We start from the raw sequence: 26293 nt of genomic DNA on the forward strand, positions 1-26293 counted from the left end.
TTTAATTTCCAATTCCCTAATGTGAAGCATGTTTGCCATTTTTATATCTTTGGTAAGATGTCTTCAAATGTTTTGCCTATGTTTAATCATGTGTATTTTATTGTTGAGTTGTGAGAATTCTTTGTATATTTTAGATGATAGTCTTTTTTAAAATATATTTTTACTAGGGGCCCAGTGCACGAAGATTTGTGCACAGGGTGGGGGGCGTCCCTCAGCTCGACCTGCACCCTCTCCAATCTGGGAGCCCTCAGGGGAGCTCTCTCCAATCCGGGAGTTTCTGTCTGTCTTTGCAATCATATGAGTGAATTGTCTGAGACCCCAACCCAGTTTGGTTTGTTGCAGAATAATAGAGGCATTTTTTTTTCTTTGCTTCATTGGTGGAGATTTTCTGGAAGTTTTAGGATATCTTCCCTTTAATTTTTCCTAGACACTCTGACTTTACTTATGTCTCTCACCTTTGCTCTCCCTCCATCGCCCACCGCAACAGTAACTTTCTCCAGGCTCACTTTGCTCTAGTGTCTAGGACAGTGATGGCGAACCTATGACACGCGTGTCAGCACTGACACACATAGCCATTTCTGATGACACGCGGCCGCATGCCGAGGATGAAACATTTGCGAAATAATGTTTTTTCCTCAAAGTGACACACTACCCGAGTTATGCTCAGTTTTTGGCGAAGTTTGACACACCAAGCTCAAAAGGTTGCCCATCACTGGTCTAGGAGATCCGTCTGCCACCAGAACTAAGATTCCCAGCATTCCTGGTGCTCCCCGTGCTCTGGGCTTCTGCTTCCTGTCCTGGGGCTGCCACCAGAATTACTACTCCCAGAATTCCTGGTGCTCCCCGAGCTATGGGTTTTCTCTTCCTGGTCTGTCTTCTTCCCACGGCCTCTTGCTCTGCCAAGTCCTCCAAACCGCCAGCTCTCCCTCTCTGCTCTCTGTCTGGCGGCTTGGGGAGCCAAGTTCCCCAAGCCGCTCCACTCTCTGCCGGCTCTCCCACTCTGCTCTCCGCCCAGCACCTATGTATGCAAATTAACCCTGCATCTTTATCAGGGTAATTTGCATACTCACTCCTGATTGGCTGGTGAGCGTAGTGGAGGTACCGTCAATTTACATGTTTCTCTTATTATATAGGATTGCTTTCAGAGAGGAAGGGAGAGGGAGAGAGAGATAGAAATATCAACGATGAGAGAGGACCATTGATTGGCTACCTCCTGCATGCCCCCCACTGGGGATCGAGCCCGCAACCTGGGCATGTGCCCTTGGCCGGAATCAAACCTGGGACCCTTCAGTCTGCAGGCTGATGCTGTATCCACTGAGCCAAGCAGGCCAGGGCTAGATGATAGTCTTTTATCAGATACATCTTTTGCAAATATTTTCTCCCAGTCTGTAGGAGAGAGACTTGTTTTTTATTTTCTTGAAGTTCGCTACTATTTTGTTGGACTTTTGCATCTATATTCATAAGTTATATTGGTCTGTAGATTTCTAAGTGATATTGGTCTGTAGGTTTCTCTTTTTGTGGTATTTTTTGTATGATACTGGTCTCATAAAATGAGTTGGGAAATGTTCCTTTCTTTTTTATTGGGAGAGTTTATGAAGAATTTGTATTAATTCTGTTTTGTTTTGGATTTTTATTTTTTTAATCCTCACCCGAGGATATTTTTCCACTCATTTTTAGAGAGAGGGAAAGACAGAGAGAAATATCAATGTGAGAGAAACACATCGATTGGTTGCCTCCTGCATGAGCCCTGACCAAGGTCTGGGCTGGGGAGGAGCCTGCAACCAAGGTATGTGCCCTTATTTGGAATCAAATCCAGTACCCTTTGGTCCACTCTATCCACTGAGTCAAACCGGCTAGGACTGGATTTTTTTGACTGTTTCGGTGTAATTCTGAGTGGAGTTATATGGATCTTTGCTTTTCTTTATGGGTAGATTTTTTAAAAATTTCTAATTCAGAGTCTTTAGTTATAGGTCTGTTCACAATGTCTATTTGTTTTTAATACATTTTTATTGATTTCAGAGAGGAAGGGAGAAGGAGAGAGAGAAAGAAACATCAAAGATGAGTGATAATCATCAATCCGCTGCCTCCTGCACACCCCCCACTGGGACCAAGCCTGCAACCCTGGGCATGTGCCCTGACCGGGATTCGAACTGTGACCTCCTGGTTCCTAAGTTGATGCTCAACCTCTGAGCCACACCAGCCGGGCCACAATGTCTATTTTTTCCTCATTACAAATTATAATTTATTCACATGCCCATTTTTAGGATATAGATTGTTTATAATTTAAATTAATTTCAAATTAAGGCTTTTAGATCAGAGAATTTAACTTTTTGGCCTATTTTTTCATTGTTAAATATATTTTTTATTGTTGATAGTATTACAGATATCTCCCATGGCTGCCCCCTGCCCCCCCCCACAGGTCTTCACTACCCTATTGCCTGTATCTATGGGCTATGCATATCCATAATAATAAAAGTGTAATATGCTAATTAGACCGGACACCTGGATGTCCTTCCAGACGACCTTCCGGATGAAGCCATGGCGGCGGGGGCCAAGGTAGAGGCAACCACCATGGCAGGCAGGGGCCGAGGCAGAGTCGGTTAGGAGCGATCAGGAAGGCAGGCGAGCAGTTAGGGGTGATCAGGCAGGCAGGCAGGCAAACGGTTAGGAGCCAGCAGTCCCGGATTGCAAGATGGTGCAGGCTGGGTTGAGGCACCTCCCCCAATCCCCCGTGCATGAATTTCGTGCATCTGGCTTCTAGTAAGTATATAAGTTCTTTGGCTTATCTCTTCTCGTTCCCCCAACCCCACATCGAGGTATGTCAGTCTGTTCCATTCCTCCATGCTTTGGGTCTTATTTTGTTGGTCAATTCATTTTGTTCATTAGCTCCATAAGTAAAGTGAGATCATGTGATAGTTGTCTTTTTCAGTTAGGCTTATATCATTTAGCATAATATTTTCCAGGTCCATCCATGCTGTCCCAAAGGGTAATAGAGCCCGCTTTTACAGGTGCATAGTATTCCATAGTGTAAATGACCCATGGTTTTATTTAAAAAATATTTTATTGTTCAAATCATTACATATGTCTCCCTTTTCCCCCATTGACCTCTCCCAGCCCATCCTGTCTCCCAGCACAAACCCTCACCCCCTATTGTCTGTGTCTATTGATTATGCTTATATGCATGCATACAAGTCCTTTGGTTGATCTCTTACCCTCCCTCCCCTGTCTTCTCGCTGAGGTTTGACTGTCTGTTCAGTGCTTCTATGTCTCTGGATCTATTTTTGTTCATCAGTTTATGTTGTTCATTATATTCCACAAATGAGAGATCATGTGATACTTATCTTTCTCCTACTGGCTTATTTCGCTTAGCATAATGCTCTCCAGATTTATCCATGCTGTTGCAAATGGTAAGAGTTCTTTCTTTTTTACAGCAGCGTAGTATTTCATTGTGTAGATGTACCACAGTTTTTTAATCCACTCATCTGCTGATGGGTACTTAGGCTGTTTCCAAATCTTAGCTATTGTAAACTGTGCTGCTATGAACATAGGGGTCTATATATTCTTTCTGATAGATGTTTTAGGATTCTTAGGATATATTCCCAGAAGTGGGATTGCTGGATCAAATAGCAGTTCCATTTCTAATGTTTTGAGGAAACTCCATACTGTTCTCCATAATGGCTGTACCAGTCTGCATTCCCACCAGCAGCGTACTAGGGTTCCTTTTTCTCCACATCCTCGCCTGCACTTGCATTTGTCGATGATAGCCATTCTGACAGATGTGAGATGGTACCTCAATGTCATTCAAAATGTTTTTAAAAATGAATCAGATATTAACTCCCTTTCCATCATGCCCACAGTTTACACCCTTATCAATCACTCTCTCAAATCTTGACTGGTTATCCTTGAACCCATCTTTCATAGTGTTGCCAGAGATGCAAATGAAATCTGAGAACCTTTTCACCTATTTTGCAAAGTGTAAAAGGTTTTCTGTAGCCTGTACCTGGTCTGCTTTTTCCAGTCTTATGTCAGTCCCAGCTTCCTCTTGAATTCCCTGCCTTCCTTGATCTTCTGTACTCTCTTGTGTCTATACTTGTTAGAATTCTGCTGGAGAATCTCCCTTCTCTCACCCCACCCCCTGAGGATTCCTACCTGAGGATTCCTACTCTTCAAGTCTTAGCTCAAACATTACTTTCTTCCTTAACTAAGTTTTTCCTCATTCTTCCATGTGAATTGAGATCAATTCAGCACATCTATACTAATAAAAGGGTAATATGCTAATTAGATCAGGAGACCTTCTAGGAGACCTGGACGTCCTTCTGGACAAAGCCATGGTGGTGGGGCCGAGGCAGAGGTGGTTAGGGGCGATCAGTTCAGCAAAGGCGGGCAGTTAGGGGTGATCAGGCTGGAAGGGGGCCAGTTGAGGTTGATCAGGTGGGCGGGAAGAGTGGTTAGGGGCGATCAGGGAAGCAGGCAGGTGAGTGGTTAGGAGCCTGCGGTCCCAGATTGCGAGAGGGATGTCCAACTGCCGGTTTAGGCCCCCCCCCCCCCCCCCCCCCCCGCCGGCAGTTGGACATCCCCCGTGGGGTCCCAGATTGGAGAGGGTGCAGGTCAGGCTGAGGGATACCCCCCTACACAAATTTCTTGCACCGGGCCTCTAGTTGTATTATAATTATTTAGATACCAGTCTTTCCCATTAGACTGTGAGCATCTTGAATACAGATACTTTTAAATTGATTTTTCCCCTAGCATCCAGCAGTGTCTTTCAGAAGGGTCCTCAGTAAACATCCACTTACTCTGTAGCCATTTTTAATCTGCCACAATGTCTATTCTTCAGTCAGTTTCAATAGTTTGTGTGTGTTTAAGAATTCATCCATTTTATTTAGGTTATCTAATCTTTTGGTGTGCAATTGTTCAAGATATTTCATTATACTCCCCCTTTTAAAATATATATTCTTCTCAATTTCTGAGAGGAAGGGAGAGGAAGAGAGAAACATCAACGATGAGAGAAAAATCATTAATCGTCTGCTTCTTGCACACCCCCCCACTGGGGATCGAGCTACAACCCGGGCATATACCTTGAACGGGAATTGAACCAGTGACTTCTTGGTTCCTGGGTTGATGCTCAATTTGCTGAACCACATCTGGCTGGGCAATCTCCCCTTTTAAAATAGTTAGTGACTTCCCGTCTTTAATTTCTGATTCTAGTATTTGAGTTTTGTCTCTTTTTCTTGACTAATCTAGTTTACACTTTGTCAATTTTGTTCATCTTTTCAAAGCATTACAGTGTGGGTTTCCTTATAGCTTCTATGGATTCAACCAAACATGGATTGAACATTTTTGGAAAAAAATTATGGTTTTGGTGACGTGTACTATGTAGTTGGCCTGTGATGGTTGTGTCCGTACTGAATATGTATATGTTTTTTTTCTTGTCATTACTCCATAAACAATACAGTATAACAAATATTTATGTAGCTGTCATATTATTTGAGGCATTGGAAGTAATCCATAGATGATTTAAAGTATATGGTAGGATGTGTGTAGGTTAAATGCAAGTACTTCGGCATTTTATTTAAGGGACTTGAGCCCTCTAGGATTTTGATATCCACTGAGGGACCACATCAAGTATCACTGATTTTTCTCTATCACTTTTCTATGCCCAGTTTCATTGATTTCCTCTCTAATCTTTATTTCCTTCTCTGGGTTTTCTTTAGGTTAGTTTGCTGTTATTTTACAGTATCTTTTTTACATTTATTTATGTATTTATTTATTTAATTAATTTATTTTTGTTTGTTAATCCATACCCGAGGATATTTTTCTATTGATTTTTTTTTAAGGGAGAGTGGAAGAGAGAGGGAAAGACAGAGAAAAACATTAATGTGAGAGAGAAACAACGATTGGTTGCCTCCTGCATGAGTTCCGATCAGGGCCTGGGCCAGTGAGGAGTCTGCAACCAAGGTACGTGTCCTTGACCAGAATCATACCTGGGATCCTTTGGTCCATAGGTCGATGCTCTAGCCACTGATCAAAACTGGCTAGGGCAGAGACATACGATTTATTAGTAGTATGATTTTATTTTTAGTAGGAGATGAAGCTTAAAATTTCTTTTAAGAGATTAAGCCTTAGACAATTATAATAGGGAATGGTTTGCTACCAGACTACTCTTTTTTGAAATTTAAGAGTGATTTTAGTCAGACAACTCTTCTGGGAATAAATTAATGAATACTGTCATGCTTCATAGATTAAAAAATGTGTTCGTAGAGTTGTAGGTTTTGCTGTTCTGTTTGATAATGGATTGAAGAGATAAATAATGTTTTTATTTCTTCTCTTTTAAGATAAAATCATTGGTACTGGAAATAACTCTGATATGATGGAAAACAGCAAGGAAGAGGTAAGAATAATTTGAAACATTTAAAATAATTGCTAATAACAACTAGAGTAATGTCTTAGATTGTTTCTATTTAATTCATGCATGTGTTAAATTTATGTTATACTCAAGTATTATTATGGTACTTCATTTTGGGTAGTTGTTCATTTTTAGAAGATATTTATTGATTTTGATATTATTGTGGTTCAGCAGTATACCAAAAGTCAGACAACTGAAGGCTTGCTAACAGATAGATATTTGAATATTATTATATTGTAACAGTGGTGCTGAAGGTGGTTGTTACAGGCAAAACTTCATGATTCTGAGATTTCTCAAAACTGGATAGTCAGGGTATCTTGAGCATTATCATAGGAACCTGTCCTGGGATCCTTCACATGATACCCAGGCCTACACTATGATTTTGGTATTCTTTTTACCTAATGTAAAATATTTAATCCAGTAAAATATATTTATTATACTGGCAAAGTAAGAGTAAATTTAGTATCTTAAATCAAATTGTAGAATGTATTCTGTACCATAATTAGGGTAGAGAAAATGACACATTATATCCTTAAAACTCCCTAACTCTGTTGGGATCTGATTATTTCTAGATCTTTTTTTTTTTTTTGTCTTTGTTGACTTGGGCTAAGAACATGACACAGAAGTGTATCCTCTCCCTCCCCCTAAATTTTTCTTAAATATATTTTTATTCATTTCAGAGAGGAAGGGAGAGAGAGAGAGATAGAAACATCAGTGATGAATCATTGATAGGCTGTCTCCTGTATGGCCCCTTCTGGGGATTAAGCCCGTAACCCTTGCATATGTCCTGACCAGGAATCGAACCATGATCTCCTGGTTAATCCATTGAGCCATACCCGTCTGGGCTCACCCCCTAAAATTTAACATTTACAATTTAATAAAAACTCAGAAAATTATTTTAAAACCAGGAAACCTGGGAGTCAATGAGAATTAGATTTTAAGTTCCTTTTAGAAAAATATTTTACATATATATATATCTATATCTATATCTATCTATATATATACATATATATATATATATATATATATCATTATATCACTATATCAGAGGTCTTGTCATAGGTTACTAGTTAATTTTAGGGGTGTTTTTTTCAAAGTCTTAATCACCTCTGTATTTATTTTTCACATTTAGGGAGCTAGCTCTTCAGGAAAATCCAAATCGTCAGGATCATCACGATCAAAGAGGTTGGTTGATGTTGCAGGGAAAACATTTAATTTATTTTTCAGATTGTATTTTTTTCTAAGAATAACTTTTTTCTAAACTTACTTGAAGTACTCTTGTTTTAAGTAAACTATTTTATACAAACATACATATTAAAATGCTCAATGTAGTATAATGAATCTTTTATTTATCACTTGGCTTCAATAATTATTAATTCATTCTGACTTTGAATTTTTATTGAATTTTCTGGGGAGGATTTATTAGGTGCTAGTGGCCTTTACAATATGTATATCACTTCTTTTAGATCATATATGTGCTTTGAAAAAGGAGGAAAAGGGAAATGAGATATTGAATGCCTCATGAGGCAGTATGGTTTTTTTAGGGTTATGTGAAATTGTCTAAGATTGGGAGTGGTAGCCATTATAGTTATGAGGAATTTATAAGGAGATCAAAGAATGGTAAAAAATACTTATCTGTGTAAAGTTGCCAGTGAATTGTACATAATGACTGAAACTACTTCCAAGCATACTATAATTCATACTACACTATGTAGCATAATTCTTCTTTTAAAATATATTTTTATTGATTTTAGAGAGGAAGGGAGAGGGAGATAAAGATGTAAACATCAGTGATGAGAGAGAATCATTGATTGGTTGCCTCCTGCATGTCCCACACTGGGGATCGAGCCCAGAACCTGGGCATGTGCCCTGACTGGGAATTGAACCGTGACCTCCTGGTTCATAGGTCGATGCTCAGCCACTGAGCAACACTGGCTGGGCTGTGTAGTATCGTTCTTACTAGAAGTTTTCAATTCACTTTATTGGACTTTTGTTGTTTCTGATCAGTGGGATTGTCTCTCTTTTTTAAAACTGTCCTGCTCTGAAGCATTTGGGATCATTTAAAAATTTTATTTATAAATTTTGAGAGGGAGAGGGAGAGGGAGAGGGAGAGGGAGAGGGAGAGGGCGAGAGGGAGAGAGAGAGAGAGAGAGAGAGAGAGAGAGAGAGAGAGAGAGAGAGAGAGAGAGAGAGAAAGAGACGGGGAAAGAGGGGAAGAGATAGAAACATTGATTCATTGCTTCATTGATTGATTCTTGTATGTACCCTTACTGGGGATTGAACCTGCAACCATAGCCCGGGTATCTGGACGATGCTCTAACCAGCTGACCTACCTGGCCAGAATGGGAATATCTCTTAATAAACACAGCTTGATTGTTATTAACTTATTCTCTAATGTAATGATTCTTAACCAGGAGTTTCCTTCACAGTCCCTTGGTACCTTATTTGAATGCACATATCTTGGTCCTACCTACTGAGTTGTAATCTTCAGTAATATGGAAAAGAGATGTATGCTTCCCTGGATGATTTTGATATGTTTTCCTGCATAAGAGCCACTGCTCAATCTAAACCTGTTATTTATATTCTTTGGGTGTTGTTCCAATTGTCAGAAGTTTCCATAATTCTATGGATGTAATTCTTTCATAGGAAACCTTCAATTGTAACAAAGTATGTAGAATCTGATGATGAAAAACCTTTGGATGAGACTGTAAATGAAGATGCTTCTAATGACAATTCAGAAAATGATATTACTATGCAAAGCTTGCCAAAAGGTAATGTGTATTATTTTTTCATATGAATTTAAGTTGAAATGTATTTTAATAAATCATTATTATAAAATTGGAACTTGATTTTTGTTAATTGTGTGTAAAGGACCAACCTGGCATTTTAATAGTGATGGAAATGATAATGTGTTATTGAGGTTATTAATTTAGAATATTCAGTCAGCTTTGAAAAGAACACTTATTTTCTCTTTCGATTGGGTTCTAGAAAAGGGATTTTAGTTTTCATTATACATGATTGTGGAAGTTGGTTTAAAATTTTATTTATTTTTTTAAAAAAATATTTTATTGATTTTTTTACAGAGAGGAAGGGAGAGGGATAGAGAGTTAGAAACATCGATGAGAGAGAAACATCGATCAGCTGCCTCCTGCACACCCCCTACTGGGGATGCGCCCGCAACCAAGGCACATGCCCATGACCGGAATCGAACCCGGGACCTTTCAGTCTGCAGGCCGACGCTCTATCCACTGAGCCAAACCAGCCAGGGCGTAAAATTTTAATAAATTAAGTTTTGTTTCAGTAAATTTTAATGTGCTTGCTTTGTAGAAAAACAATGAATATTCTGAAAACTTTTTAACAAAAACATTTAAAATTGAGTTTAGTTTTACTGTACTCTTAAATTTCCTAAGAGTCAAAGTAAAGTTAACTATTAAAGATAGATTTGCTGAAACCGGTTTGGCTCAGTGGATAGAGCGTCGGTCTGCGGACTGAAAGGTCCCAGGTTCGATTCCGGTCAAGGGCATGTACATGGGTTGCGGGGGCGGTAGGGGTTGTGCAGGAGGCAGCTGGTCGATGTTTCTCTCTCATCGATGTTTCTAGCTCTCTATCCCTCTCCCTTCCTCTCTGTAAAAAATCAATAAAATATATTAAAAAAAAAAGATAGATTTAGGTGTATTTTTTGTAATTATTCCTTTAAAAAGCCTTGTCATATATTTCTCAACTGTTGCAGTTCTAACCTTCAAACATAGTTAATTAAATTGCGACAAAAAAGCCAAATGAAAATCTTTTTCTCATAGTCCAAGTCTGAGAGCAGAATGATTTCCTCATGAGAGAATGACAAGGGTCTTGGTAATTTCACGGTGTTTCAGAGTTAAAAGTTTGTATTATTTTTCTTTATTAAATAGTTAATGGCTCTTAGCAGATTTTTCAAATTTATTTTGAAAGCATTGTTTAGTAAATTTTGTTCTCTGTCTGTCCTTATGTTTTATGACACTTTTTTTGACTACAGAAATTTTAAAAAATGGTGGGTAGGAGGATGAGACATTGCTTGACTAAGACCAATTAGAAGTTACAGTAGCTGATGAATGAGGTGAGGAAAAATGAGTAAATGAGAAAAAGAAGAAAGATAGAAGGAAAATAGATGGGCCTACCATTTACATGGTTTTTGCAAATAATCTATGATAATATTATATAATGGTTTTGCTAGCCAAGGGCAGAAACTGCTAAAATTGGAGTCTGAGTCCTATAGGCAGTGATTCACTTTGGCTTGCTTCGTTGTCAGTGGTTGTCACTGGGAGTCTTTATGATGGCTACTGGGTGAGCTAAGAACTAGGAATTCAAATATTTCTTTTAATGATGTTGTGGAAGAAAGTTAGTATGGGATGTTACTAACTTGCCCTAAACATAATACTCTCCCACTAAGCCAGAAATAAACTCATTCCATGAGGTTAAATTTAGGTGATTATAATTATTGTTAATAATTATATATTGAGTGTGTATAGATACCAGATTCTTACAAAATTAACTCATTTAATCCTCAAAACAGTGCTGTAAGGTAGATACTGTTTCTACTTGTAGAGACGAAGGAACAAATTCAGAGTTCAAGGAACTTTTTCAGCTTTAAATTGAGAAGGTAAAATTTGAACCCAGGTCTGCCTGAATCCAAAGCTGAATCCACTCTGCTGCTTTGCTTCCATTTAGAGGAGAAACTTCAGAAAGAATCCTAATATTTTTTGTTATAAATCTTTAGCTTTTTTCAAGTGCTGGGGCTTCTCTGAGAGTATATATGTGAAATGGTTGTGGTTGATTAAATTTTTTTGGAGATTATGTAAATTTACCCGTTTGTAAAAACGCAGTCCTTTGTGCCTTCTTCCCCTTTTCTCAGAAATTCATTTAACTAGATTGCTCTTCCTTGCAAAAATCTGCTTGCTGAATAACACGGACACATGGGTCAGGGGAACCTCCCCTGACTACCAGGTTTTACTTTCTTAATTGTTGCCATAATGCACAATTACTAAGCTCAGCAATGTAGATAAATGTGAGACCTGGACCCTTTTTCTATATCCCTGCTTTATTTTTTCTTAAGAGATTAAAATGAAAAATTAAATGAACAACCAACCTCTGTCTTAAATTCACATGCTTTATAGCTAAGAAAGTACAGTCTTTCTAAAATATTTCCATAGGGACTAACAATTGATGTCATCCTACAGTTTATTGTTAGAGCACTTGAACTTAAGTATCTTAAAGAAACCTTTTGTATGAAACTCTTTAAGGACTTTGTAGGGAACTGAAACTTTGACATACTGGTTGGGAAAGGCCTCAGAATAGGTACAGCAATTACTTCTCATATTGCCCCCCCCCTTATTCTCATCCAAAGCAATATAAAACATCTCGTAATAATCTTTTTCTCACTTTGTAAGTTATATAAATGTCTAATCACTGTGTTGTACAACTGAAAATAATATAATATTTAATGTCAACTATAATTGAGAAATAAAAAGTAATCTCAAACATCTTTTTTTTTAGTTTAGAATTTGGATTATGAGAAGAATAGGATATCTTCTTAAAATTTCCCATCTGGTCATTTTATTTTATAAACTCTTTATGGAACTTAGCATGGATGTTCATATAGGCACTATAAAAATCAGAACTGGGCTGAGATTTTCTGCTTTATTCACACATTTATGTTATAATTAGTTTATAATACCTCCCTCTCCCATTTTTATGAGCAATATTCCAAAAAGTAATCTGATTGTTGACACCTGGCCCTTTTACTATTTCTCTGTTTCATTTTATCTTAAGAGGTCCTTATACAAGTATTGAAAGCTTGAAAGAAACAAAACTATGTACCAGCAATGTTGGCTTTATCTGAACTGAAGTCTTGTACTTCATGTGCACATTTAATATGTGTAATGGTTTTTTAAATGAAATCATTCTAGGTACAGTGATTGTACAACCAGAGCCAGTGCTGAATGAAGACAAAGATGATTTTAAAGGGCCTGAATTTAGAAGCAGAAGTAAAATGAAAACTGAAAATCTCAAAAAACGCGGAGGTAAATACAAGTGAAAATGAAAACATGAATTTAAATTGCTGTTTATGACCATATTGGAAAATCTGATGTGCTTACTAAAAATACCTCCACTTTTCTGCCCATTGTTTATTAAAAGCACTACTTAAAAATAACTTCTGTTTCTCTCTGAGCTCTGAAGCAGAAAAGGTTAATACCATTTATCAAAACACCTTTGCCTTCAGTGGCTATTAAGTTATCTCAAGAAGACTAGCATTTCCTTCTTGCACATGTTAGTTCTGTATTGCCTATATGTCAGAATACTATGTGTTCCCTCACCCCGAAATAATTTTAGATTTGGACAAAATCTTGCCTGTGGCCTTCATGTGACTTTATAAATATCTAAAACATTGTTTCACAGAATGATGAACATTTGCATTAGTATTACCTGGGGTGCTTTTTAAAAATTCAAGTCCCTTGACTCCATTCCAAACAAATTAGAATTTCTGGGGATGATGTCAGAAATTTGCCCCAGTTTCTTCTTATGTACATTAAAGTTGGAGATCTATTGATCTAAGGATAGCAATGCAGGTTGAGTAGAAAAGAAAAGGGAGCTAGAGTTAGTAACCTTCCCTACATTTCCCTGAACGCCATCTCTTCCTTTGTCTGTCTACTCTCACTTATACACACACTTATATTGGCTTATCATCTGTAGAAAGTTAGCATAAGTAGAATTCATTTAGAAATTCATGACAATGAAATATGCATCCCATTGTTTGTGATTTTTAAATAGTGTCTATATGTATTTTGGGGGCATATTAACAGAGCCAGAATCCATGACTATAAAAGGAATCAATCTCTATAAGATAGAACATGACACTAAATTTCTGAGTAGAAGTGTAATGGAAGTGTGTCTGCTTAATATTTATTCTGTTCATTGTGAAATTATAGCATGGTTCTTATATTGGTGAAATTTTTTGTAGATTTTTATTTCAGTGCTATATGATTATCTTGATAGGACTAGTAAAACATACCTGTATTTATAAAATACATATGATCAGTTTTCAGGTTAAATAATTTATTATTTGTGAAAGGAAATCAAGGAAATGTTTAGTTTTTTGTCCACAATGGGGTGTTCTATCTCTTTCAAATATAAGGAAGATTTATTGAGAATCTAGTTTATAGAAGGGTAATTACTGTTGCATCAACAAAGCTCACCCAAACTAAATAGTATTCTAAAAACAAGAGAAACGGCAAGTAGAAAATGATAGTAAGGACCAGTAGCACGAGTTTATTCTTTTCTGATCATAGATCCTCTAGAGAGGATACATAATTAAGTGTACTACATTGTGTTAAAATTAATACCTAAATGGTATCTTCTGGGTAGGAACTCTGGAGCAGCTAGTGTTTGAAAATGTGGATAAGTAGATTAAAATAGAACCAAAGTTTTTGGGGAGGGTGTTCCTAGTGCTACTTTGATGTGCTGCTGGTATTTGGTCTGAGCTGATAAGTTTCTGGAGCATTTTATTGAGTGTTCTGCGTAAGAATGTTTACATTGTGCTTAAGGAAATACCTATTTTATAGCCATATAGTAGCACTTAAATCTTTCATGTTAGTTTTTGTCTTAATGATTTGGTATATCTTTAAGCTGTCAGAAATCACACAGGAAATATAACTATGTTCACTTATATATACTTGTATGAGTAAACTAGTGATCTGAGGTACTGAGTTGCTAGTTAATATTCAGACTTCCAAGGAAAGTTAGTTAAAAAAAAGACTAACTTAGGAAACTGTCAAGAATGTAAGCTATATATAAAATATTCTTATATTGATTTGAAATAAAATTAAACACAAAGATATAGCTATATTGACCATTTTAGGAGCCACTGTTAAGTACCATAGTCTCTTTTGACATCCTTTTCCTAGTTTAACTGTTTGAAAACATACTGCATACCTGATTTTCTATTTTTCTCAATAATTTTGTTTCCTCTTTAAAAACTATTAAAATATATTGAGTTTAAAAACAACAATGCCTCCTTTTTATGTACATACTGTATATAATCATTAAGATATTTTATATTTAAAAATAAAAATTTAAAACACATATAGAAACAAGTACATAAAGCAAAGGAACATTTCAGTATATTACAATATTTGCTTAAATGAAATATTGGTTCAGTCTTACTCTCATCAATTTCCCTTTCCTACCACCCTGAAGGTAATGATTATCTTGAAGTTTGTATGTGTGTGCATGTGTGTGCGTGTGCGTGTATGTGATTTCCATACATCTTTTTATATTTTTTCTGTACATATATTCATAAAGCATTTATTTTTCTTTTAAACATATACAAAATAGTATGTTGTGTATATCCTTTTGCAACATTTTCCATTCAACATTGTTTTTGAAATGTATCCATGTCAGTAAGTGTATATCTAGTTGTTTTATTTTTTACTGCTTTGTAGAATTCTGTTGTATGAGTAAACCACTGTCTATTTCCCAAATGTAAAGTTATTTCCAGTTTGATTTTTTCAAATTTTTCTAATTTCCTAATTAGTATGGCAGTGACTATCCTTGTGCACATGTGGGTGAAATTAGTACTGCAGTATGATTCCTTGTGCACATGTGGGTGAAATCCTTCAATGTATCACCTAGTTTTATTTAATTCTTGAGTGATATATGTGCAAAAAGCACTTAGAAGATGTTTAATAAATATTATCTAACATTGGGTGAACATTCAAACTCTAGCTTTTATTCATCTTGTTAGTTTATGTGAATACCATTATTTTAAATGAAAAGGCACACTGTATATTTATTTATGTTAAAACATACAAAATACATGAATACTAAAGATCAAACACTGATGCAGGACAATATGATTTAAAATATAATATTAGCAGCTTATGTAGTAAGTCAAATTTTTTATATTTTCTGGAAAGTATGGTGGTACCCTTATATATTGGATAAACTTTTTGTAACATCTGCAAAATAGAAATATTTGTGATAATGTTTGGGGCCCATAAGTGATTTGGACCTTAAAAGTAAGAAAACAAAATAAATTAATAGGTGAAAAATGTTATGTTGTTTTTATCTTTTATTTAGGGATAGACAGAATTTGTATTTTTTATTTTAGTTGTCTCGCTTTTATTGTGAATGCAGGCATTTTCATTGGCTTTTTTTGAATCATAATCTACCTCCTTACTTTGATTAAGATCTTGGTTGCACATCAGAATCATCAGTAAAACTTAAAACAATTTTTTAGGAGATTTCCATTTAGTGGTTTAGGGGTTGGGGATGACTATCTGTTTTTAAAAAGATTCACCGGATGATTCTAATGTTCAGCTCATATTATGAAACACTGTCTTAAGCAGCACTAGGGATGAGACTGAGGCAGTAGAGGTTTCCTCTTATGATTTGTTCCTTAGGTTACCTTCAATCTGTTTTTCTGCAAATACCCAATGGGGCTATTCCTTCCTTCAACCATTTTGAGGTTTTGCTGCCAAGATAGGTGTACCTACAAGTCTTATTCGGAAATAGTGCAGTTATGAAGTAGACAGTGGAATAAACACAAAAATAAGGCAGCTTAATGGGAATTGTGGATAATATTGAAGTAAATCTTGGGAACAAATTGGTAATATAATATTATCAGGTTTTCATATACTATTGAAAATAACTGTGTAGACAGTTCCATTTTGAGAATAAAACCTATATTGCATACCTAACATTAGGTATAGGGTTGAAAAAGAATCTGTACTATATATATATCACTTGGTTCTTCATTCTTCAAGATCTGAATTTAATTGAAAATTAATAGCAAAATGAAAAAGAGTTCTTCACCCCTATTTTTAGAACTTCTTTTATGGAGTCTTGTTATATTGAGTTGTTGTGAGAAATAGGGTTTGCATTTGTAAAGGGAAACAAGTTAGAATTTGTATATCTGAGATTTGCTAAGATTGTCATATTTTTATTAAGTTAATAAAATTATTAACCTTTTTACTTGTGTCCAAATGTCATTTTCCCAAGGATTATGATATATTTAATTTCCAATACGAAAGTTGCAAAATTATGACCAATGTAAATATCTTTTTGTATGTGAGTATATGTGTTAATAATAGCCACTCATTTCTCCTAGAAGATGGGCTTCATGGGATTGTGAGCTGCACAGCTTGTGGACAACAGGTCAATCATTTTCAAAAAGATTCCATTTATAGACATCCTTCCCTCCAAGTACTTATTTGTAAGGTATGTAATGATCTGTTGATAATTCATTCCACAAATAATTGAATGCATACCATGTGTCAGACTTGGTGCACAGCGTTAGAACTTTGGTTCACAGTGCTGAACAAGAGGGCTAATATTGTAGTAGGGAAGGCTGCCCAATTAGTGCCATGATATGGGAGATATTGGAAACACACAGGAAGCCTGTGTAATTTGGAGTTGGGTAGGGGGGGCTTTATAATGAAGACAATATAAAATAGAATATGAAATATAAATAGGAAATAGCCTGGTGAAGTGGGATTGGTTCAGCTTATTCCAGGCAGAGGCAAAATGGTGTTCAAAGGCTGGTAAGTAAGGGAGAGTGTGGTGTGTTACAAAATCTGAAGAGTGTATTTATATGCACACGCATGTTTTAAAATCTTCTTTCATGGATAAACATTAGTTTTTAAATTAAAAAAAATGCACACTTTTATATAGTTGAGATCAGAATGAATATGCAAGTTTATATCTATTACATTATAAACATTTTCTTTTTTATTGAATTTATATGGGTTATATTGCTTAATAAAATTACCTAGGTTTCAAGTATACAATTTTATAATATACTAGATGCCCGGTGCATGAAATTTGTGCATGGGTAGGGTCCCTAGGCCTGGCCTGTGATCAGTGCCTATCAGGGCCTCTGGCTGCCAGCCGGGGCCTTCCTTTCTGCTACCAGCCGGGGCGTCCCTTCCCCGGCTGCCAGCTGCTGGCTGGGGCCTTCCTTCGTTCTGCGCCAACCCCTGGTTGTCAGCGCACGTCATAGTGAGCGATCGGTCTCCCAGTTGAACTCCCATGGGGACAATTTGCATATTAGGCTTTTATATATATATCATCTGTAAATTGTATTGTGTGTTCACCATCCAAAGTGAAGTTTCCTGCCATCATCATTTATCCCCCCCTTTCCCCTCTTCTACTTGCCCCCCCACCCCTCTTTCCCTCTGGTGATCACCGTATGGTTGGTTGTCTATGTCTATGAGGTTTGTTTTTTGCTTAATCTCTTCACTTATTTCACACAGCCCTCCTCCTCTCCCCTACCTTCTGACAGCTGTCTGTTCTCTGTATTTATGAGTCTGTTTCCATTTTGTTTGTTTATTTTATTCATTAGATTCCACATATAAGTGAGATCAGATGATATTTGTCTTTCTCTGACTGGCTTATTTCACTTAGCATAATACCCTCTAGGTCCATCCATGCTGTTGCAAAAGGTAAGATTTCTTTCTGTTTTACAGCTGAGTGATATTCCATTATGTAAATGTACCACAGCTTTTTTCCCTGCTGATGGACACTTGAGCTGCTTCCAAATTTTGGCTATTGGTAAATAATGCTGCAGTGAACATTCTTTCAAATTAGTGTTTTGGTTTCTTTAGATATATTTCCAGAAGTGGAATCGCTGGGTCTTAAGACAGTTCCATTTATAATTTTTTGAGGAAACCATACTGTTTTCCACAGTGGCTGCACCAGTCTACATTCCTACCAACAGTGCACAAGGGTTCTCTTTTCTCCACATCCTCGCCAACACTTGTTGTTTGTTGGTTTATTGACGACTAGAGGCCTGATGCACGAAATTCGTGCAAGAATAGGCCTTCCTTCCCTCAGCTGCCGGTGCAGCTTCCCTCCGGCACCCGGGACCCAGGCTTCCCTCTGGCCACTGGTAGGCACCTGGGACTCGGGCTTCCCTCCAGCCGCCGGCACCCAGGACCTGGGCTTCTCTCACAGAGGGAGGCCCCACCCACCCACTGCAGCTTGCCTTTCGGTAGCCTGGGCCTCCCTCTGCGGGGCGATCATGTCGTGATGGCCGTGCCCCCGACCAATGGCATCGCACCTGCCTTGGCTGGTCTGCTGCCAGTGGGTGTCATAACATGGTCCCGGATGGTCGTTCCACTGTTCAGCCGTTCAGTTGATTTGCTTATTATGCTTTTATTATATAGGATAGCCATTCTGACAGGTGTGAGGTGATATCTCATTGTGGTTTTACTTTCTATTTCTCTAATGAGTACTGACATTGCCCATCTTTTCATCTGTCTATTGACAATCTGTATGTCCTCTTTAGAGAAGTGTTTATTTAGGGCTTTTGCCCATTTTTAAAATGGGACTATTTGTTTTGTGGTGTTGAGTTGAGTTCTTTATAAATTTTGAAAATTTACCCCTTATCAGATGTATCATTGGCAAATATGTACTTCCATTCAGTGGATTGTCTTTTTTATCTTAAATTCTTTATTGTTGAAAGTATGATATATGTCTTCTTTTTCCCCATTGACTTCTCCAAGCCTGCCCCTGCCCTCGCCCCCCAGCACAGGCCTTCACCCGCCCTATTGTCTATGTCCATGGGTTATGCTTATGTGCATGCATACAAGTCCTTTGGTTGATCTCTTACCCTCCCTTCCCCGTTCCCTGTCTTCCCTCTGAGGTTTGACTGTCTGTTCGATGTTTCTATGTCTCTGGATCTATTTTTGTTCATCAGTTTATGGTGTTCATTATATTCCACAAATGAGTGAGATCATGTGATACTTAACTTCCTCTGACTGGCTTATTTCTCTTAGCATAATGCTCTCCAGGTTCATCCATTCTATTGCAAATGGTAAGGCTTCTTTCTTTTTTACAGCAGTGTAGTATTCCATTGTGTAATGTGCAACAGTTTTATAATCTACTCATCTGCTGAGGGGCACTTAGGCTGTTTCCAAATCTTAGCTATTGTAAACTATGCTGCTATGAATATAGAGGTGCATATATCCTTTCTGATTGGTGTTTCTGATTTCTTGAGATATATTCCTAGAAGTGGGTTTACTGGATCAAATGGGAGTTCCAATTTTAATTTTTTTGAAGAAATTCCATACTGTTTTTCACAATGGCTGCACCAGTCAGCAATCCCACCAGCAGTTTATGAGGGTTCCTTTTTCTCTACATCCTCGCCAGCACTTGTCATTTGTTGATGATAGCCATTCTGACAGGAGTGAGGCAGTACCTCATTGTTGTTTTGATTTTCATCTCTCAGATGATTCGTGACTTTAAGCATTTTTTCATATGCCTCTTGGCCTTCTGTATGTCCACTTTTGAGAAATGTCTATTTAGGTCCTTTTCCCATTTTTTGATTGGATTGTTTATCTCCCTTTTGTTAAATTGTATGAGTTCGCTATCAAGTTTGGAGATAAAACCATTATCAGATGTAACATTAGCAAATACGTTCTCCTATGCAGTGGACTCTTTTGTTCATGATTTTTTTTGCTGTGCAGAAGCTTTTTATTTTTATGTAGTCCCATTTGTTTATTTTCTCCTTAGTTTCCATTCTTTTTAGTGTTTTGATGGTTTCCTGTGTTGTGCAAAAACTTTTTAGTTTGATGTAGTCCGTGGGTGCTGGATCAGCCTGTTCCACGCCTCTGCACTTCCTACCCGTCTCAGTGTGCTTTCTTATTTACTCCTTTAGTTGTAGGACTTTCATTCAGCCAGCTTTCCTGCGGTTCTGGATGATGGTTGTGTATTTTAGTTGTAATTTTGATGTGGTTGTGGGAGGAAGCAAGTACAGGTGTTTGCCTATGCATCTTTTTTTAAAGATATATTTTTATTGATTTCAGAGAGTAAGCGAGAGGGAGAGAGAGAGAGAAACATTCAGTGATGAGAGAGAATCATTGATTGGCTGCCTCTTGCATGTCCCACACTTGGGATTAAGCCCGCAACCTGGGCATGTGCCCAGACCAGGAATTCAACTGTGACCTCCTCATTCATAGGTCGATATTCAACTACTGAGCCATGCCAGCCATGCACGACATCTTTTTTATCCATTCTATTAATTCTACAAATCAAATTGCAAATCAGAATGGCAAACCGCAACTTTAATGAGATACCACCTCACATGTGTTAGAATGGCTATTATAAAAATGACTAATAATAAGTTTTGGAGAAACTATGGACAAAAAGGAAATCTCATTCACTGCTGGTGGGAATGTAAATTGGTACAGCCACTACGGAAAACAGTATGGAGGTTCCTCAAAGTTAAGAATTTAGTTACCATATGACTCAGCAACTCTTCCTCTGGGAATCTACAGGAAAAATTTTACCTTTTTTCACAAAGATTTATGGACCCCTATGTTCATTGCTGCTTTAGCATTATTCATGGTGACCAAGGCATGGAAACAACCAAAGTGTCTCTTAACTTCTAGTACATTTTTTTTCTCTTTGTCCACACTGTATGTCTGTTATCTTATATAATAAAAGCCTAATAAGCAAATTGACTGAACAGTGGAATGACTGGTTGCTATGATACGTACTGACCACCAGGGCGAAGATGCTCAATGCAGGAGCTGCCCCTAACACGCAGGCCCCAGGCCAACTAAGGCGGGTGCCAGTGGGAGCCCCCTTGATTGCCTTCCTGGTCTCCCCGCAGAGGGAGGCAACCGACAGTGGTGGCGGGGGCGGCGAGTGGGTGATGCTAGTCTGGCCAAGGCAGGTGCCAGTGGGCCACCCCACCCGATTGCCCTGCCAGTCGCCCCACAGGTAGGCCCTGATCGCCAGCCAGGCCTAGGGACCCTACCTGTGCACGAATTTCGTGCACCGGTCCTGTAGTATTTATATAATTTGCCTCTTTTATCCAGAGTATTGCCAGGGTGGAGGGAAGACTCTGAAGAAAGACTCAGGCACATATCTCTGTTGCAGTGTTTCATTGTTATTGTTGGTGCTTTAACAGGACATTCTTCTTTAAATAAGTCAACTAAGGGAGAATGAAATCAGATCATCTATTGCACTACTATTCCAGTTAAGAGGAGGAAGCAAGGCACTTTTATGACAGGCAGGCCCACTGAAGCCAACTTTACACATTATAAATTCCTTTGGCCGTAATTGTGCTTTTCTTCGATTACCTGAGCTCCGGAGTAGGGCTCCACATACCATTTCAACCAACTTCCCCGCATTGCCAAATGTTAAGGAATAAAGGAACAAATGCCATAAGCAACTGGGGCGGGGGGTGTTACCACCCATTTTATAGCTAAGAGAAATAGCAGCCTTTTCTCAGTGGTCTGTGCTGGTACCTTTATGGAATAGAGCAAACTTATCCAGCAGGAAGAAAGCTCCCTGCTTAGCCTTGATATCTAATAAATTTTATATAGATCTTAAGTAGCTAGTCATAAGAGATCAGAAATTTGCTTTAGTAAAATATTTTATAAACATTTATAGAATGGATAGTGTGCTTGATGACATGGGAATCCATTTGAAGGAATTATTTTCTTGAGATATTCCTGTGTCTGGAAAGTAGTAGTATGTCTGGAAAGTACTAGTGTTGAGTAGTTTAGTGTGTTTTTTTCTTTGATTGTCTAAAATAAACATACACATATTCCCTTTACTTACTAATGACTTAAAAATAAAGTTTTTTTTCCTTTATGGATGTTACCAATTTTGAATAAATTTTTCTCTCTTTTTTTGTTAATAGAATTGCTTTAAATATTACATGAGTGATGATATTAGCCGTGACTCAGATGGAATGGATGAACAATGTAGGTAGGTACTATATCAAGATTAACTAAAATTTGGTGTTGTTTACTCTTTTGGAAGAGGGAATTCTTACATAATCTGTTATTAGATCCATTTTTTGTATTATTTTTGTTGATGTGTTTAATGGACGATTGTTCTATTCCAGAAAGCCTTAGGTTTATGGCTGTTTTTAGTTTCTAATAAACAATTGCTTTACTACTAAAATTACTGTCAGGAAAATTTAAATGGTTTTATTTATTTTTATTTTTAAAATATATTTTTATTGATTTCAGATTGGGAGGGAGAAGGGGAGAGAGACAGAAACTTCAATGCTGAGAGATAATCATTGAACGGCTGCCTCCCGCATGTCCCCAATCGGGGATTAAGCCTGCAACCTGGGCATGTGCCCTCTCCGGGAATCGAATGGTGACCTCCTTTCTGGTTCACAGGTCGTCACTCAACCACTGAATCACACCAGCCGGGCTTAAATTGTTTTAATAATGTAAAATGGGTTTCATTTGGGAGTAATATTTTAATTTTTAAATAATTTCAGATGGTGTGCAGAAGGTGGAAACCTGATTTGTTGTGATTTTTGCCATAATGCCTTCTGTAAGAAATGCATTCTGCGTAACCTTGGCCGAAAAGAGCTGTCTACCATAATGGATGAAAACAACCAATGGTATTGCTACATTTGTCACCCGGAACCTTTGTTGGACTTGGTTACTGCATGTAACAGCGTATTTGAAAATTTAGAACAATTGTTGCAACAAAATAAGAAGAAGATAAAAGTTGACAATGAAAAGAATAATAAAGTATGTGACCATACATCCAGATTTTCTCCAAAGAAAAATAGTTCAAATTGTAATGGACAAGAAAAGAAATTAGGTGATTCATGTTCTGGTTCTGTAACCTATTCTTATTCAGCACTAATTGTGCCCAAAGAGATGATTAAGAAGGCAAAAAAATTGATTGAGACCACAGCCAATATGAACTCTAGTTATGTTAAGTTTTTGAAGCAGGCAACAGATAATTCAGAAATTGATTCTGCTACAAAGTTACGTCAGCTTAAGGCTTTTAAATCTGTGTTGGCTGATATCAGGAAAGCTCATCTTGCATTAGAAGAAGATTTGAATTCAGAGATTCGAGGTTTGGATGCTGTAAACAAAGAGAAAAATACCAAAGAGCATAAAGTTATAGATGCTAAGTGTGAAATAAAAGTACGAAAAGGAGAAAAATCCTGTGCTTTGGAAAGGAAGGATGTTTCAAAATCAGAAGCCAAACTGTCAAGAAAGCAAGTAGACAGTGAGCACATGGATCAGAGTATTCCAGTAACGGAACAAAGAGCAAATAAAAGTACCAGTGGTGAACATGAGAAATCTGATAAAAAAGAAGAACCTCAGTATGAACCTGCTAACACTTCTGAAGACTTAGACATGGATATTGTATCTGTTCCTTCCTCAGTTCCAGAAGACATCTTTGAAAATCTTGAGACTGCTATGGAAGTTCAGAGTTCAGCTGATCAGCAGGGAGATGGCAACAGTGGCACTGAGCAAGAAGTAGAGAGTTCTTCTGTAAAATTAAATATTACTTCAAAAGACAACAGAGGTGGTATTAAATCAAAAACTACAGCTAAAGTAACAAAAGAATTATATGTTAAACTTACCCCTGTTTCCCTTTCTAATTCCCCAATTAAAGGTGCTGATTGTCAGGAGGTTCTACAAGATAAAGATGGCTATAAAAGTTCTGGTCTGAGCACGAAGCCAGAGAACTGTGGACTCGGACAGGAAAAAAATGATGATGCACTTTTGCTTGAATGTGAAGTTTTATTACCTTCAGAAGAATCTGATCTTCGAAGATCCCCACGTGTAAAGACTACACCCTTGAGGCGACAGCCAGAAACCAACCCTGCGATTTCTAATTCAGATGAAGAAATTAATGAAACAGTTAAGAATAAACAAAAACTGTCAGGTCCAATGAGAAAAAAAGATAAGGAGAATTCTTCTGACAGTGTTATAGATAATCCTAAAAGTAATAAATTGCCTAAATTTAGGCAGCCAGAGATTATGGATCAAAATTCAGATTCTGATGAAATGCTAGCAATCCTCAAAGAGGTATCCAGAGTGAATCACAGTTCTTCTTCAGATACTGACATTAATGACACTCATATAAATCATGAGAAGACTTTGTATGATTTAAAGTCTCAAATAGGGAAAGATGATAAAGGAAAAAGAAAACGAAAAAGTTCTACTTCTGGCTCAGATTTTGATATTAAAAAAGGCAAATCTGCTAAAAGGTCTATAATTTCTAAAAAGAAACGAGAAAACCAGTCTGAATCTTCCAATTATGACTCAGAATTAGAAAAAGAGATAAAGAGCATGAGTAAAATCGGGGCTGCTAGAACATCCAAAAACAGAGTTCCAAATAAAAAAGATTATGATTCTTCGGAAGATGAAAAACACAGTAAAAAAGAAATGAATAATCAAGGGCAGCAAAGTTTGAAGGCTGCACAAGAAGGATCATCTGATGATGCTGAAAGGAATCAAGAGAGAGAGATTTTGTCTTCAGCAGAAGGCACAATTGATAATGACAAAACTATCTTGGAATTAAGAGGTAGACTCTCTAAGAAGAAGAAGCCAGGTGTTTCCTCTGATAAGCCTTCTTCTGGGAAAGAGGAGAGTTGTAGTTCTCCAGAGGACAAAAAGGTTGCTGAAACTAAAGCAAAGTGTAAGCTTCTGAAAACTAAAACCTGTAAGAAAGTACAGGGTAGCTTATCTGATATTGCTCAGAAGTTCTCAAAGAAAGAGCACAGTGATGACTCTTCTGAAGATGATAAAAAGGTGAGCAAAAAGGGGACTGAAGAAAAAGAAAAGAAAACTACAGACTTGAAGAAAAAAGTAATTAAGATGGAACAACAGTATGAATCATCATCTGATGGCACTGAGATATTACCTGAGGGAGAAGAAATTTGTCATTTTCCTGAAGGCATTAAACAAAATAAGAACGACACAACTGATGGGGAAAGGAAAAGTAAAAAAATAAAAGGTAAAACTTCTAAAAAGAAGGATGAACTATCTGTTAGTGCTGATAAGTTAATAGGGAAAAGAGATAGTTGTGGTTCTTCAGAAGAAAAAAGGAGTAGGAATGCAGGATTCAGAAGAGAAAAGAAAAGGTGCAATTTGTCTGAAAAGAGTTCAAGGAAGAGACAAGATTTTTCATCATCTGATACTGAGAAATATTCCATGAAAGAAGGTCATGATTCTTCTGATAAGAGATTGAAAAGAATAGAATTGAGGGAAAGACGAAATTTAAATTCAAAGAGAAATCCCAAGGAAGTACGAAGTGGCTCATCATCTTCAGATGCTGAGGAAAGTTCTGAAGATAATAAAAAGTTGAAGAAGCAAAGAACTTCCACTAAAAAGAAGACAAGCAATGTCAAGGAGAAAATGAGAAACTCTCTCAGAACAAGCACTAAAAGGAAGCAAGCTGAAATTATTTCCTCATCTTCTTCTGATATAGGAGATGATGCTCAGAATTCTGTAGGCGAGGGCAGCAGTGATGAGCAGAAAATTATGCCTGTGACCGAAAATTTAGTCCTGCCTTCACATACTGGATTTTGTCAATCTTCAGGTATGCAAAGATAAATTTAAAAATGTGTAATTTGTACTTATTCCCTCTTGAATAACTACGTTATTTAACTTTTCCTGAAGCCAATCAAATGCAAAGTTACTGTTCAGGAAAATATAATTTAAAAATTCTTTACAGATTTACTAGAAAGCCTTTCTCCATTTATTTTTATGTCATCATTGGAAGGTATTTTAAACATTGTGTTATGTATCAGGTATAATAAGTTTTTTTGGCAAATAACAAAATTTTTTTTATCAGTGCTTAATGATTTTTCTCTGAAGTAATTAGCAGTAGTTTATTAAGGAAAATCAGACTGGCACCAGTAGTTCAGGAGGTATTTATTAATATGATTGGTAACTGTCTTATCGTGCATAGGACTTTTTTAATTAGCCAGAGTAACTTTGTGTCCCATGAAATTTTCTGAAAAAATTAAATTTACTTCATTGAAACTCTTTGCATATGCTCATCAGTTATTTTCTAATCACATGAACAGATGTTTCTGTCTTTAATACTAAGAAGCTAAAGGAAGAAAGAAATCCAAAA

The 26293-nt window shown here is 37.1% G+C and overlaps 1 protein-coding gene across 5 annotated transcripts in view; it reads left to right on the forward strand.

Moving 5' to 3' along the window:
* Window positions 1-26293, forward strand: part of ATRX (ATRX chromatin remodeler) — a 284854-nt gene that overhangs the window by 52343 nt on the left and 206218 nt on the right. For 2 of the 5 annotated variants that reach the window (XM_079765243.1, XM_079765246.1), the window contains exons 3-9: window positions 6333-6388; window positions 7536-7588; window positions 9050-9174; window positions 12343-12456; window positions 16542-16651; window positions 22086-22153; window positions 22680-25753. In XM_079765243.1, coding sequence (XP_079621369.1) covers window positions 6333-6388; window positions 7536-7588; window positions 9050-9174; window positions 12343-12456; window positions 16542-16651; window positions 22086-22153; window positions 22680-25753 — 3600 coding nt within the window. The remainder of the gene's footprint in view (window positions 1-6332; window positions 6389-7535; window positions 7589-9049; window positions 9175-12342; window positions 12457-16541; window positions 16652-22085; window positions 22154-22679; window positions 25754-26293) is intronic. The other 3 variants (XM_079765244.1, XM_079765245.1, XM_079765247.1) reach the window with 3 other exon arrangements.

Source organism: Cnephaeus nilssonii, assembly GCF_951640355.1.
Source record: "Cnephaeus nilssonii genome assembly, chromosome: X".
NCBI classification, from domain to species: Eukaryota; Metazoa; Chordata; class Mammalia; order Chiroptera; family Vespertilionidae; genus Cnephaeus; species Cnephaeus nilssonii.